This window comes from Onychomys torridus, chromosome 7 (assembly GCF_903995425.1).
Source record: "Onychomys torridus chromosome 7, mOncTor1.1, whole genome shotgun sequence".
Classification (NCBI taxonomy): Eukaryota; Metazoa; Chordata; class Mammalia; order Rodentia; family Cricetidae; genus Onychomys; species Onychomys torridus.
Window position 1 is genome coordinate 16,062,846 of NC_050449.1, and position 13,906 is coordinate 16,076,751.

Consider the following 13,906-nt stretch of genomic DNA (forward strand, 5'->3'; position numbering starts at 1 on the left):
CTATGGCTTTATGTGGCTTAAGAACTCACTTCTGATATTTTAATTCCAGGTGGTCCTTGGGACAGAATCAGGGCCTTGTTATGATGGGCAGGAGCCTCTACCTCTGAGCCACACAGCCCACAGGCCATCACTGCCTTAAAGTGATTGTGTTACCATGCCCAGTCTACATAAAGTCCTTAGAGATCCTTCTTGAGGGGCTGGAGTTGGGGCTCAGTGGTTGGGAGTACTGGCTGCCCTTCCAGAAGACCTGGGTTCAAGTCTCAGCACCCATTTGGCAGCTCACAACTGTCTATGTAACTGCTGTTCCAGATCTGACACCATCACACAGATATACATGCAGGCAGAACACCAATGTACATAAGATACAAATGAATAAATAGTTAAAAAAATAACCCTTCTTGGAAAGGCGGTTATTTCCCTGCCTTTCACAAACGCATCTGATCGTACAAACCCACCTGAATCTCACCTCTTCATCGAAAACAACAGAATAGTAATAAACATAAACATTTATTAGACACTTATCTATGTCTTTCTCCTAAGCAATTTAGACACAGCTCATCAGCGCTCTTTATCAATCCTATGAGGTAGAAAGCCTGACCATCCCCATAGTTGAGACATAAGGCCTAGAGGGGTCAAGACATTTACCTGAGGTCACACAGGAAGGAAAGGGTACAACTGGCAGAGTCCTACATATGTGACAAATGGCCCTCCTGTATTGTATGCAAATGTATGTGCAGGTGTGTGAGCGTGTGTTTGTGCAGAGCAGAGGACAACTTTGGGTACTCTTTCTGAGGTACTGTCCCACCGTTCTGTCTGGAGGCAGGGACTCTCACAGGCCTGAATTTCACTGCATGGACTAGGCTGTTGGCCAGCGAGCTCCAGGGAGCTGTCTGTCTCCACCTCCCCAGTGCAGGGACAATAAGCATGTCCCACCCATGCAGCTAACATGGGTTCTGGGAATTGAACTCACACCCTCATGCTTGCAAGGCAAGCCCATTTGTAAGCACTTCGTGGACTGAGAAATCTCCCCAGCCTCCAATAAGTAGTTATTGAGTGCCTTCTGTATACTAGGAACTGATCTAGCTGGTGGCTTACGTTGCCAGGGAAGGAACCCAGGTCTCCCTGCTGCTACGCCCAGGCTTTGCCAGCCACAGCCAGCCTGGCTGGTGGTTGAGGGCCGATCAGAAGTGTTACAGCTTCTCCTAAAGCCTCACTCTGTCTGCACACCCGGCCATGCCACCTTGCTGAACATGGACCCGAAATTCCCTGGGCCTCCAGCAAAGCCAACAAGTTCTTCCCAGCGAGCGAAGACGATGGGTCTCCGCTGTAAAAAGATAGACAGACCCAAAATGAAAGATTCAAGGGTCCACTTAGCCCTTCTGCACATCCAGGGTCTGCTCAGGTCACAGCCAGGCTCACGGTCAAGGAAACAAAGTTGTTAGTTCACAGACAGGGGTTTCGGGGCAAGAGTAAGGTGCAGAGCATGTGGAGGCTTCTCCATGGGGGCCGTCCCCTGACGCCCTTGAACATCAGCACACGCTGAACACTGAGGGCACCTGGCCTTGGTATTTCTCCTGGGCTGTCTTGAGGATGGGCACAAGATTCTGGAAGGTGGGTCGGAAGGAGGCCTCTGAGTCCCAGCAGGTCTTCATGAGGAGATAGATCTGGGGTTGGGGGGAACGGGGCTGTGAGACCGTTCACCCTGTGTCATGCGGGGGGATGGGGGCTGCTGAAGATGGACTCACCTCACAGGGACACCTGTCAGGCCGAGGCAGCCTCTCTCCTCGTTCCAGCAACTCTGTGAGCCTCAGCACGGTCATCTGGCCCTGGGTGACGCCGATGAGCTCGATGAATTTCTAAAGAACAATGACAGCGTCTATTGGCACAAGCCGTGAACCCATGCTTCTCAGTTGTGTGCCTGTGCGCGTGTGCGCGTGCGCGTGCGCGTGCGTGTGTGTGTGTGTGTGTGTGCGTGTGTGTGTGTGTGTGTGTGTGAGTGTGAGAGAGAGAGAGAGCGAGAGAGCACCGAGTGAGCACAGGCAAGGGGAGGCCAGAGGACAATGAAGGTGTCCCGTTCCGTCCCTCTGTCTTAGTCCTTTGAGACAGGGTCTTCCACTGAATCTGAAGACAGTCTGGTGGCCAGCAAGCTAGAGAACTGTGTCTGCCTCTCACAGTTCTGGGGTTATATGTCGCATACTCATATAGCCAGGCCCACATCCCCATGTCTGCATGTGTGTGGGCACATGTGTGTAGGGTATGTGCCCTAGCATATACATTAATATGAGACAGGAGGTTGAAGTCAGGAATCTTATGATAGAGCTCATCCACCTTATCCACTGAGGCAGGGCCTCTCAATCAAACCTAGGGCTCCCTGATATGACCAGTCTGGTTAGGCAGCGTGCTCTAGGGATCCCATCTCTGCCTTCCCCGGCTGGATTTAAAGCAGGGCCACCACTGACCTTCAAGTGAGTTCTGGGGATCCAGACTTCTGTCCCCATGCTTACAAGGCAAGTGCTTAACTGCTGAGCCTTGTGCCAGCTTCCACACTCTTTCAAGACAGGGTCTTAGGTATTCCAGGCTAGCCTTGAACTCCTGATCCTCCTGCCTCCTCCTCCAGTGCTGGGATGACAGGTAAGCCCCACCATGTCCATTTTATGCTGGGCTAGGGGAACCCAGGCCTTCATACACGCATGCCAGGCCAGCATTCCACCAACTGAGTCACAGACCCAGCCTCCTTAAGATCTATTTCTTGAGACAATGATCTTGCTATGTTGTACAGGCCGGTCTTTACCGCTTAGGCTCACGGGATCCTTCTGCCCTGCTCTGGGTAGCTGAGGAGAAAAGCTATCTTTGGGGCTAATCTAATATTCTCCTGGTTTCTCCCCCGCCAAGCTCATGGCTAACCAATCACTGAGGTCCACAGCTCTTCAGTGATTTGACAGACAGATAAACTAGTTGGGCCCATCAGAAAAAGTCACAGAAATTTAGAGCAGGAAGAGAAGATCCCTTGGTCTCTGTGGCTGAGGAGTGTCAGGTGATAGCAGGACAAGGGTCACTGTACATGGCAGACAGCCTGAAACACCACCACCGTGAATGTGGGATGGAGCTGGAGACACTGGCTCCTGACAACCCTTGGGCCTCACTCACGTGGAGTCTGCAAATACCAGTGTGCTATTTGAGTATTTCTGTTTAAAACTCCCCTGCAGGGGGAGATGGCTCAGTGATTAAGAGCATTTGTTGCTCTTGCAGGGAACTGGGGTTTAATTCCCAACATCCACATGGCAGCTCACAACAGGCTGGAACTTCAGTTCCAGATCTGACGCCCTCTTCTGGCCTCCCTGGCTCTGCACAGACATACAAGTATGCAAAACACCCATACACATAAAATAAAAACGACCAACCAGTTCTGCAGCGCCAGCACGGAGGCTGAGGTAAGAAGGCTGTGAGATCTAGGGCAGCCTGAGTTCCAAAAGGAGCCCATATCTAAAGCAAAACAATGGGCTGACAAGACAGCTCAGTGGGTAAAGGTACCTTCCTCAAGCCTGCGCTCCACGGGACAGGAGACCTCCTTCTCCTCTGCCCTCCACACGCCCCAACACAATGTGCTCCTCCCCAATAAGTAAACATAATGTCATTTTAAGAAACCATTACAACAGGGGCTGGCGAGATCGATGAGCTGACAGAGGAGCTTGCTGCCAAGTCTGTCCACCTGAGTTCAATCCTGAGGGCCACACAGTGGGAGAATAAACTCCTGCAGGTTGTCCTCTGACTTCGGTCAGGGCCAAGAGAAACTCAGGACAAAGGGCTAATTGTGGTGCCTATTAGCACCCCAAAGTGCACGCTGGCTTCCAGGCTGGGGGTGGTGGAGTACCTGTCACCGAGTCTACACTGGTGTCCTGGTTCTTCTCACTCGCCCCTACCCTAAACTTCTCCAACCCATATGCTTCCCTTTCCCCAGCCTCTCATTCCTGTAGAACCCTGGCATTTCGGCATGCGCTCTCTTGGCTCCCTCTCCTCTTTGCCCCCGACCCCATGGCCCAGTTCAGTCTACTGGCCATGGGGTCGGGGGCCATGGTCCACTGCCTTCTTCCCCTGCTCTGGACTCCTCCAGATGCCTCTGGCTTCCCCTCAACCACACCCTAGAGTGGTCATGCCCTCACTCTATCCATTTGGTACTGAAAACCCCATTTACACAACCTCCACGTGTGTGCTGTGGCATGTGGGTGCACACCACAACACACAATAAATAGGTGAAAAGAACCATTCAAACCAACTCCCCGGAAACAAAACAGTTCCCCACACTGCTGGGCAACACTTTTGCCTACAGGCAAGACTGGGCTAAACAGGCTAGTGAAGAGCCTGCTGGTGTTGGAGGGCTGAATTTTGAATGCCTGCTTTTCTAGAAAAGCCCCCTAGCGAACACAAGAGCACAGTGGGGTAGCTGTCGCTCACCGTGGGGGGGCTCTGACTGGAGTCACAGTACGTCAACAGCTCATACAGGGTCACCCCGAAGGACCAGACATCTGATGCATAGTAAAATTTGCATTCCTTCAGGCATTCTGGGGCATACCTGGAGAGAGAGGAGGTTCAGACCTAGTAAACCAAGCCAAACTGGACTACCGGGCTTTAGTCCCGCCCCTTCCGCCCCTAGGCCCCGCCCAGCTCCCCTCTGCATCCCCGGGTCTCCTCCACTCCTGATCACCAGAACACAGGGCTGTCCCCGTCCTCGCGCACGCGGTAGTACTCGTGGCCTTCAGGCACTGCCTTGGCTAGGCCAAAATCTCCAATCTTGACCAGCCTGTCGTTGTCCAGAAACACGTTGCGCGCAGCTAGGTCTCGGTGAATGTAGCGCTGCCCGTGTAGGTAGGCCATGCCCTGGGGTGGGGCAGGGCGAGTCAGGCTCAGCCCTGGCCTGAGCAAGCAAGAGAAGGAGCCAGAGCAAGGCTTGGGGCCATGCCAGCAAAGCTAGACAGGACGGCGCTTTGAGGGACGGGGTCAAGCACAGGCGGGTGGGCCTAGGAATGTGCAAAGCTCTACAAGGTTAGCAGTGGGGCTTCCAGGGGCAAGCTAGGCTGGCGGGCGGGCGGGGACAGAGAAGAGGCGGGGCTCGGTGGGCGGGGCCAACCAGAGCTGACCGGCCTAGGACTAGTCAAACCTCCGAACCTCTGTAGGGTTTGGGATGGGGCTTGCAGCTAGGCCAGGCAAGGGAGGCTGAATAGGGGGCGGGTCAGCGGTGGTGGGAGGAGTCAAGGAAAGGTGGGTGGGACCAGTCATAAGGAAACTGGGGAGTAGGGGTGAGGCTTATGGAGGTGTGGCCAGGTGACCGGGACACAAAAAAGTGAAAGGAATCCAGTCCAAGGACAAGAGCATGGACGACGGTAGACCCCTTCAGGACCAGCAGAGGCAGAGGTGGTCCGCTCTGGAAGGAGGGGCCGGGCCATCCCACCTCGCAGATCTGCTGGGCGAACATCAGGAGCTGTGACAGCCCAACGCTGTGCCGCGGCAGGTAGTCCCGGAGGCTGCCCAGGGGGACGTATTCCATGACCAGCTGTACAGACTTCTCTCCTGTCACAAAGAGACCATAGGGGATGGACGCTGAAGGAGGGTTGGGATCCTTGTATCCTGGAGCTCTGAGCACTGCACAGATCCGCTCTCAGGGTGGGGAGACAAGACCAAGATCCGTGCACACTAGGAGAGGTCCGTGGACGAGAAGGACCCACGCAGAACCGTTCCAGTGCTAGGTAGGTGAAGAGGGGGAGCTCCTGTTCATCCTGGCCCCAGTAGGCAACACCCCAACTGAGAAGGCTGCCCAGCCACACCCCCACCCAGGCTGAATAATTCTATTTAGTCAGGATGGTTAGGCTCGGCACCCACACACCAGGGCCTGGCACACCTTGGTCCTCACAGCAGCCTTTGTACTTGACAATGTGTTCATGGTACAGGGTCCGGAGGATCTCGATCTCCCGCTGCCAGCCTGAGCGGAGCTGGGGACCACATCCCTCCTTAAGGGCCTTCACAGCCACCATCTCGCCCGTGCCATCATTGGTTGGATCATAGCAGTACAGGCTGACCTTGCCAAAGTGGCCCTGGCAGAAGTGGACGGGAGGGTCAGACCAGGCTGTAGAACCTGCTAGGCCCCATGAGCTCCCTTCTTCCAAAGCTGAAGACGATCCCATTTCTCAAAACTATACTTTTTTTTTTCCTTTTCTCTTCTTTTTTCTTTTCTTTTTTTTTCTTTTGAGAGAATCACAGTATGAAGCACAGGCTGTCCTGGAACTCGCTCTGTAGACCAGGTTGGCCTCAAACTCAGAGATCCACCTGCCTCTGCCTCCTGAGTGTTAGTATTAAAGGTGTGCCTATCATGACTGGTCCTCAGAACTATTCTTAAGACTTCTTTCAGACACATCCCAGCCCTCCAGGCTCCATCCCAAATCTCCAGCCCCACCCCCCAACCCCCACCTGCTCTCCCTCCAGACCTCCAAACCCCACCCCAGCCATTCACTCCCACCCCAGCTCTCTAGCCAAGCCCTCACCTCGCCCAAATCCCGGATCTTTTTCAAATAACGCTTGTGGAAAACAGTGGGGTCTGATGCTGGTGAGTCTGTGTTCACAGCCGAGATGCCCACTAGATCTGGAAGAGCCAAGGCCTTCAGTTAGACCTGCGTCTTTCTCCAAACAGTATCACATGACTGGCCCTGCTCCCCAGCACCCCCTCACCTGGACACCCTAAGGTGAGTCAGAAACTACCATGCACCGTGCCCCAGTGCAGGGACTTTGGTTGTATAGCGCCTGCGTTGGCAGGGGCCCCAGCTGCGCCCCCGACCCCCGGGGCCCTGGCTCACTCTGTGGCTGCAGCCTAGTGAGGTCCCGTAAAATGGTGCGAAATGACGGCCGCTGTGCTGGTTCGTAGGTCAGGCACTGGCGGGTGAGTGTGGCAAGCTCCGGGCATGAGGGCTCGGGGAGCTGGTGCTGCTTTGTGTAGAATCGTTCTTTCTGTGGGGGTGATGACATCAGAGGGTGAGCACCTTCTCTACCCACATCTTCCCCAAAAGACCCAGCCAAGCAGCATGGCTGCCTCAGACCAGTACCTGGTCTTTTTATGCCCATTTTACAGAGAAGGTAGCTGAAGCCTGGTAAAGACTACAGAGTCAGGAATTAGAACCAAGTCCAGCTGGCTCTGCAAAGTCGGGGCAGGTCTACAAGCCATTCCCAGCACCCTGTCTTCCTTCTACCGGCCTTTCCTCCCTGCCCTTCGCTCCCTTAATGCCCCCCTGGGCCTTTGCAAAAGCTGTGTTTGGAATCAAGGCTGCTCCTCCTGGCTGGGCTCATAAGCAAAACTATGCACTTAATGAAACGTTCTTTAGGAAACCTTTTGGGCCACTTAGATGGACCAGGGAACCCTTCAGAGTCCATAAGAGTCCTAAGACATACCTCAGAGGGGCAGCGACCCTGCAGAGGTGCCTCCCCATCAAAGCAGATCTCAAGGAGGGTGGCACCAAAGCCCCACATGTCCGTGGCAGTACCCAAGCTACTGGCCTCTCCAGACAGGCACTCAGGAGCTGTCCATGGGATGCGCTCCACCCGCTCTAGAGAGCACAGGTTACAGGTCAGCAAGAGTGGAAAGGGCAGGGGAAGGCCATCCCTGTGCCCAGCCCTACTCCAGAACTCACCCTCCCTGGAGAGGGCACCTTGGCCCACACCAGGATCACTTAGCTTGATAAAGGGGCTAGTACCCTCCTCCAGCCCAAGCCGGGCCAGCAGGACGTTCCGGCCACATACGTTTCCATGAACCAGATTCTTGTCCTCCTGGGTGGCAGAGGAAGAAAAAGTACATGACTCCTGGGGGTGGGCCAGATTCCACGCACCACCCCATCCCGTAAGGCTCCTCCCCACAGGGATAGCCATGTGAAGACGACATTGTCAAACTATTGGGATAATAACACTACATCATCAGCACCAGGTGACACTGGGAGCTGAGCAGGTAGCCAAGGCTCTTGGTCAGGAACAAAAATCTAGAAAGATCCCACTGAAGTCCCCAAGTGCCCCTGCCTTAGGGACTTTGCATAGGCTGTTCCTACATGCACACGGATGGATGGACACACACACACACACACACACACCTGAAAATGACCTTCCCAAGATTTCCTCACAGCAACTTAGCTCTCCTCTGTGAGGTAAGGCCATCCCCAGTCCATCTATTTCAAATTCTGCTTCATTCCCAAGTTCTAACTGTGCCTGACCTCTACTTCGACTGGCCCTCAATTCTTTCTGGATTGTATGTGTGTTGTGTGCTCCTGTGGTGCAGGCCTGTGGAGGTCAGAGACGGACGCCAGATGTCGTCCTCAACTGCCCCTCCCCTTATTCTTTGCGACAGGGTCTCACACCAAATCTGGAGCTCACTGATTGGGAAGGCCAGCCAGGCAGTGAGATCCAGGGACCCTCCTGTCTTTGCCTCCCCAGTGCTAGGGCTACAGACATCTGGCTTTTTATTCAAGTCTTCCTGGCTGTAAAACAAGCATTTCCCACTGTCTCCCAGAGTCCCTGTTCAGTCCTCACTGCTTCCTAACATATTATGTCACTGCTTTAAGTACAGTTAGCCCCTCTAAACACAGGCCATCTTCAGACTGAGCCACGATCAAAACTGAAGTTAGGGTCGGTCGGTGGTGGTGCACGCCTTTAATCCCAGCACTCGGGAGGCAGAGGCAGACGGATCTTTGTGAGTTCGAGGCCTCCCTGGGCTACAGAGTGAGTTCCAGGACAGGCGCAAAGCTACACAGAGAAACCCTGTCTTGAAAAACCAAAAAACCTGGAATTAGGTGTCAGGCATAACAATGTAAGCCAGTCATCTCAAGAGGCAGAGGGAGGAGGGTCAGGAGTTCAAAGCCAGTCTTGGTTATATAATGCATTTGAGACCAGCTTGGGATACCTGAGACCAACTTGGCAGCATGTGCTTATAGTCCCGGTGCTGGGGAGGTGGGGATGGGAGCACACTGGGGCTCACCAGCCAGTTAGTCTAGTTACATGAGCGAGTTCTGGGTTTGGTGAAAGTCCCCACCTCAAGAAACAAGAGAGCAAGAGAGGATGACATCTCAGTTCTTGCACAGGTGCGTGCGTGTGAGCCAAAAACTTACTGCTTAGCAGAGGATGGCTCTGACTCCATATCCTCCTGCCTCCACCTTCCCAGTACTGAGACTGCAAGCATATGCCACACCCTGTTTATGAGGAGCTAGGCCTGGAACCCAGGGCTTTGTCCAGGTTAGCCAAGTGCTGTAGCCCCAGCCCCTTTTTCAATGCTTGAGACAGGGTGTTGTGTAGCCCAGGCTAGCCTCAAACTCACTATACAGCTGAGAATAACTGAATTCCAGATCCTCCTGCCTCAGCTCCTGAGTGCTATGACGGCAGATATGTGTCACCCTGCCTGGCTTCACTGTACCCCATTTTCTACGGGAGACTTGACACCCACAGATAGGGAATCTTGATGATCCTTCAAGGTACCAAGGAATGATTATACAAGTGAGAGAGCAGACGTTCTGGAAACAGTGTGATCAGAACAGCAATGGCTGAGGTGTATCAGAGGCCACGCATGTAGACAATGCTCCTGGGAATCACAGTTCAGAACTGCAGCTTGGTGTGGCCTCCGGCACTGATGCCCACACTGCACTACTCCCCAGTCACTCACACTGTACCCCCTCAGGTCCACATACCAGGTAGCTGAGGGCACTGGCCAGCTGCTGAGCCACAACCATCTTCCAGGTCATGGGCACTCGGCCCCTCTGTCGCCGTAACCACACATCCAGGGGACCGTGTTCTACGAACTCTGTCACAATGATATCTGCAAAGATATAGCCGTTAGACGGGCAGCCGCCTGCCTCAGGGTCCAGGACAGACAGTGGGGCTGAGTGGAGTTTGGATCGGGGGTGCTTTAAGAACAGAGAGGGGAGCAAGGGCAGAGATGGAATGGGGAATCTAGGCACAGAGCGAGTATCCAAGCAGAGGACAAGATGGAGTGCAGGAAGTGGCCAGGAGGTGGGAGAGGGATGGGCCGAGATGTGCAGCAGGAGGCAGAGATGACGTCAGAATAGAGCCATGGGCCAGGCACAGGCTGGAAAGCAGAGTCGGGGTACACACGGGAGCAGTGCAGGGTCACCCTGGGGTCAGCCTGCACAAGAGGCTTGGAGGGGCAGGCAGAGAAGGGACAGAGGTGTCTAATCAGGGTGGAAACACAGGGTGACTGGGGTCACAACAGGGTTGGGATCTGCCTGGGGCCACTGTGCTGAAGGGTTTAGAGTATGTATGAAGGATGCAAAAGGAATTATGGGAAGAATCAGACAGAGCCAGCCATTAGGGTCTGGGTCAAGGAGACAGGGTAGAGCCGGTGTAGTGAGGGGTCAAGGGAGGGTCAAAGTGTAGTGAGTGTTCAGAGGGCTGCTATGTGGTGAGGGGTGGGCACATCCTGAAGATCAAGGTCTTGTCTGATCTCAGGACTACAGGAGAGATTGAAGGTCAAATGGGTGTGGCTCAGAGGCAGAGCCACTGCCTAGAATCCCCCATCGAGAACCTGGAGGTATGACTCAACGATAGAGCCCCTGCTTGGAATACCATAGTGAGGAGCTGGGGGCATCAGCATCGCTCAGGGGTAGAGTGTTTACCCCACAAGCTGATAGCCTGGGCTCCATCCCCAGTACTACCCAAAAAGGGGGGTGGGTGGGTGATGAGTCAGAATACAGGCTGGGGAGAGGTTATAGAGGATGGAATGCAAACCCAGTTAGGTGTTGGGGTGAACTCACTCTCTGAGCCGCGGACGCAGACACCATGCAGGAAAGCCAGGTGCATGTGTGACACCTGGCTCATGAGGCTAGCTGTTTCGTAGAAGGCCTGTGGGGAAAGGGCAGGGCAGGCTCCTGCAGACCCACTCTGTCCTTCCCAATCCTGCTCTCCAGACACCCCAGGGCCAGCCCTGCACACTTACCAAGGCAATGTTATGGTGACTGGGATCCAGGACTTTAAGCACCACTCGAAGCTGCTGTTCACTGCCCCCACCAGGCTCAGGGGGACAGTCATTGTCCACTTTGCCTTCGTCAGGGCCTCCCACTCTTAGAAGGCCCTCATAAACATTGGTTCTTGTGCCTTGACCCAAGTGGGACAGCTGTAAGAAGTGGTACTGAATGCAGCAGTGCTGGTGGCCAGGTGACACCACGCCCCCAGGGCCAAGCAGGTGATGCCACGCCCCCAGGGCCAAGCAGGTGATACCACACCCCCCCAGAGCCACACAGGTGATGCCACACACCCCCAGAGCCACACAGGTGATACCACACCCCCCCAGAGCCACACAGGTGATACCACACCCCCCCAGAGCCACACAGGTGATGCCACACACCCCCAGAGCCACACAGGTGATGCCACACACCCCCAGAGCCACACAGGTGATGCCACACACCCCCAGAGCCACACACCCCCAGAGCCACACAGGTGATACCACACCCCGCTAGAGCCACACAGGTGATACCACACACCCCCAGATCCACACAGGTGATGCCACACACCTCCAGAGCCACACAGGTGATGCCACACCCCCCCAGAGCCACACAGGTGATACCACACCCCCCTAGAGCCACACAGGTGATGCCACGCCCCCCTAGAGCCACACAGGTGATGCCACGCCCCCCTAGAGCCACACAGGTGATGCCACGCCCCCCAGAGCCACGCAGGTGATGCCACGCCCCCCAAGGCCACAGGCTTTGCCCAGAATACCCACTTGAGTGATTTCATCCTGGTGAACCCTGTGGAAGCTGAGCTGGCTCAGGTTAAGAGGCTGGGTGTGGGCACTAGACCCCCGCATGATCACGAGGTTGGAGATTTCTAGGCACAGGAGTAGACATTGCCCTCGTGGGCTGGCTTCAGAGCACACAGTGTCATCCCTACCCAGTGCCTCTCACTATCCTACTCACCTCCTGGCCGGGGCAGGCAACAGTGGTACAAGGGGAAACAGTCGTCACCAGCCCGAAGAGAGCAGCCCTGCAAGGCAAGCCGAAGGTCCCCCACGCTGTCGAAGGAACGACCCCAGCCATCCAGGACAAAGGCTCCAGGTTGCTGGGTGATGGGGAACTTTCGGAGGCGCAGGCCCTTCGGGCCACTGCTGGGAGCCTGGGGGAGATGGGAAGGAGACATGAGCAGGGGTCAGGCAGGGCTGAGATCCAGCCTATGAAGGGCACATCTCCCTAGTCCTCCACCCAGGATCCAGACCCACCGGGTTTCGATGGGCCACAGTGAGGATCAGGCGGTGAAGGTGGCTGGTGCTCCACTGAATCAGGTAGAGGCCATCCTTTGGCCACAGCTTGGCTTGCACAAATGGGTCCCTGGGAGAGGAAGAGGACAGGGGAACACCATCAGCCTCTCCACACACCGGAGACCTGCCCAGAGATACACACACCAGCGACTCCAGCTCTCAGGAGGCTGAGGTCACAGGATCACTGAAAGTTCAGGTCCAGCCTGGGCTACATAGTATGACAATGTCTCAAGAGAAAGTGGAGGGAATGGGACCTTAGAAAATGGGGTTCAGGTCTCTAGCGCCCATGTGGGAATCTGGGAGTGGTAGCAGGCACCTGTAATCCCAGCCAGGGCTACAGCTCAGCTAGTCTAGCCAATCAGTGAACTCCAGTTCCAGTGAGAGACCCTGCCTCAAAAAACAAGGTGGAGGGGCTGTACAGATGGCTGGCGGCAAACAGTGCCTGCTGTACCTGTAGAGGACCAGAGGCTGATTCTTAGCACTCATACCTCACACCACCTCCAACTCCAGCTCCAGGGTGTCTCATGCCTCATCTGGCCTCCGTGGGCACCCACAGACATGTGGCATACACTCACATAGAGAGCGACTGAGGAAGACAACCAAGGCCAACCTCTGGCTGCCCTGCATGCCCACACATACATATAAAACCTCCAGAGAAAGCTGGGCAGTGGTGGTGCACACCTCTGATCCCAGTATTTGGGAGGCAGAGGCAGGCGGATCTCTGTGAGTTTGAGGCCAGCCTGGTCTACAGAGTGAGTTCCAGGACAGGCTCCAAAGCTACAGAGAGAAGAAACTCTGTCTCAAAAAACCAAAAAAAACCCAAACAAATAAACAAACAAACAAAAAAAAAAACCAAGTACTGATAAAGTGACAGATGCTGAGACAGGAAATAGGGGTCTGATGCCACACAGGTCACACCCAGAGCCACAAGGGACAGGGTTACTTCCAGTAGAGAGATAGTCACGTGCCCCCAAAACACAGATCATGGATGCAGTTCATCACCCTGAGTCACAGGGCCCTGTGGGGACACCATTTCCATGTGCTCTGTCCACTCTGAGGCTCATGTCCGGGTCCTATACCCAATGATGAGGTGTTGGCCACAATGGGCTGGGGGGATGGCTCAGAGGTCAGGAGTACTTGCTGCTCTTCCAGAGGACCCAGGTTTAATTCCGAGCACCCCAGAAGGGGGCTCACAACTATTCTGTGACTCTCAGCCACTGTGAGCACTGGATATGCATGTGGTACAGACATGTATGCAGGCAAAAAGAAAACAAAACAAAACAAAAAAAAATACCCATAAAATTAAATTACAAAAAAAAAGAAAAGGAAAGAGAAAAAGGTAGATATAAACCAGGTGTGGCGACCTTTGCCTCTAGTCCCAGCAAGCAGGAAAGCAGGGAGTTCAAGGTCATCCTCAGCTACATAGAATTCAAGCCCAGTGTGGGCTAAATCTAAACTGTCTCAAAAATCAGAACAAGGGGCCAGTGAGATGACTCGGGGTACAGAAGCTAGCTGCCCGGTCTGATGACCTGAATTTGATCCCCAGCACCAAGATGGTAGGAGAGACCTGACTCCTGTAAATTGTCCCGTGACCACTACACATGTGCTGGCTGCCCTGGT

General features: G+C 54.5%; 1 protein-coding gene across 5 annotated transcripts in view; it reads right to left on the reverse strand.

Moving 5' to 3' along the window:
* Positions 1–488: 488 nt before the first annotated feature.
* The window catches only part of Tyk2 (tyrosine kinase 2), a 30,506-nt gene continuing 17,088 nt past the window's right edge, over positions 489–13,906 (reverse strand). For 4 of the 5 annotated variants that reach the window (XM_036192636.1, XM_036192634.1, XM_036192633.1 and 1 more), the window contains exons 10-25: positions 12,248–12,356; positions 11,949–12,144; positions 11,756–11,859; positions 10,970–11,146; positions 10,788–10,875; positions 9,705–9,832; positions 7,671–7,806; positions 7,432–7,586; positions 6,843–6,993; positions 6,534–6,631; positions 5,894–6,086; positions 5,447–5,565; positions 4,703–4,875; positions 4,453–4,570; positions 1,746–1,856; positions 489–1,664 (exon numbers count right to left, since the gene is read on the reverse strand). In XM_036192636.1, coding sequence (XP_036048529.1) covers positions 1,530–1,664; positions 1,746–1,856; positions 4,453–4,570; positions 4,703–4,875; positions 5,447–5,565; positions 5,894–6,086; positions 6,534–6,631; positions 6,843–6,993; positions 7,432–7,586; positions 7,671–7,806; positions 9,705–9,832; positions 10,788–10,875; positions 10,970–11,146; positions 11,756–11,859; positions 11,949–12,144; positions 12,248–12,356 — 2,191 coding nt within the window. In that variant the 3' untranslated portion in view covers positions 489–1,529. Of the gene's footprint in view, positions 1,665–1,745; positions 1,857–4,452; positions 4,571–4,702; positions 4,913–5,446; positions 5,566–5,893; positions 6,087–6,533; positions 6,632–6,842; positions 6,994–7,431; positions 7,587–7,670; positions 7,807–9,704; positions 9,833–10,787; positions 10,876–10,969; positions 11,147–11,755; positions 11,860–11,948; positions 12,145–12,247; positions 12,357–13,906 lie in introns of those variants that run through there. The other variant, XR_004945421.1, reaches the window with a different exon arrangement.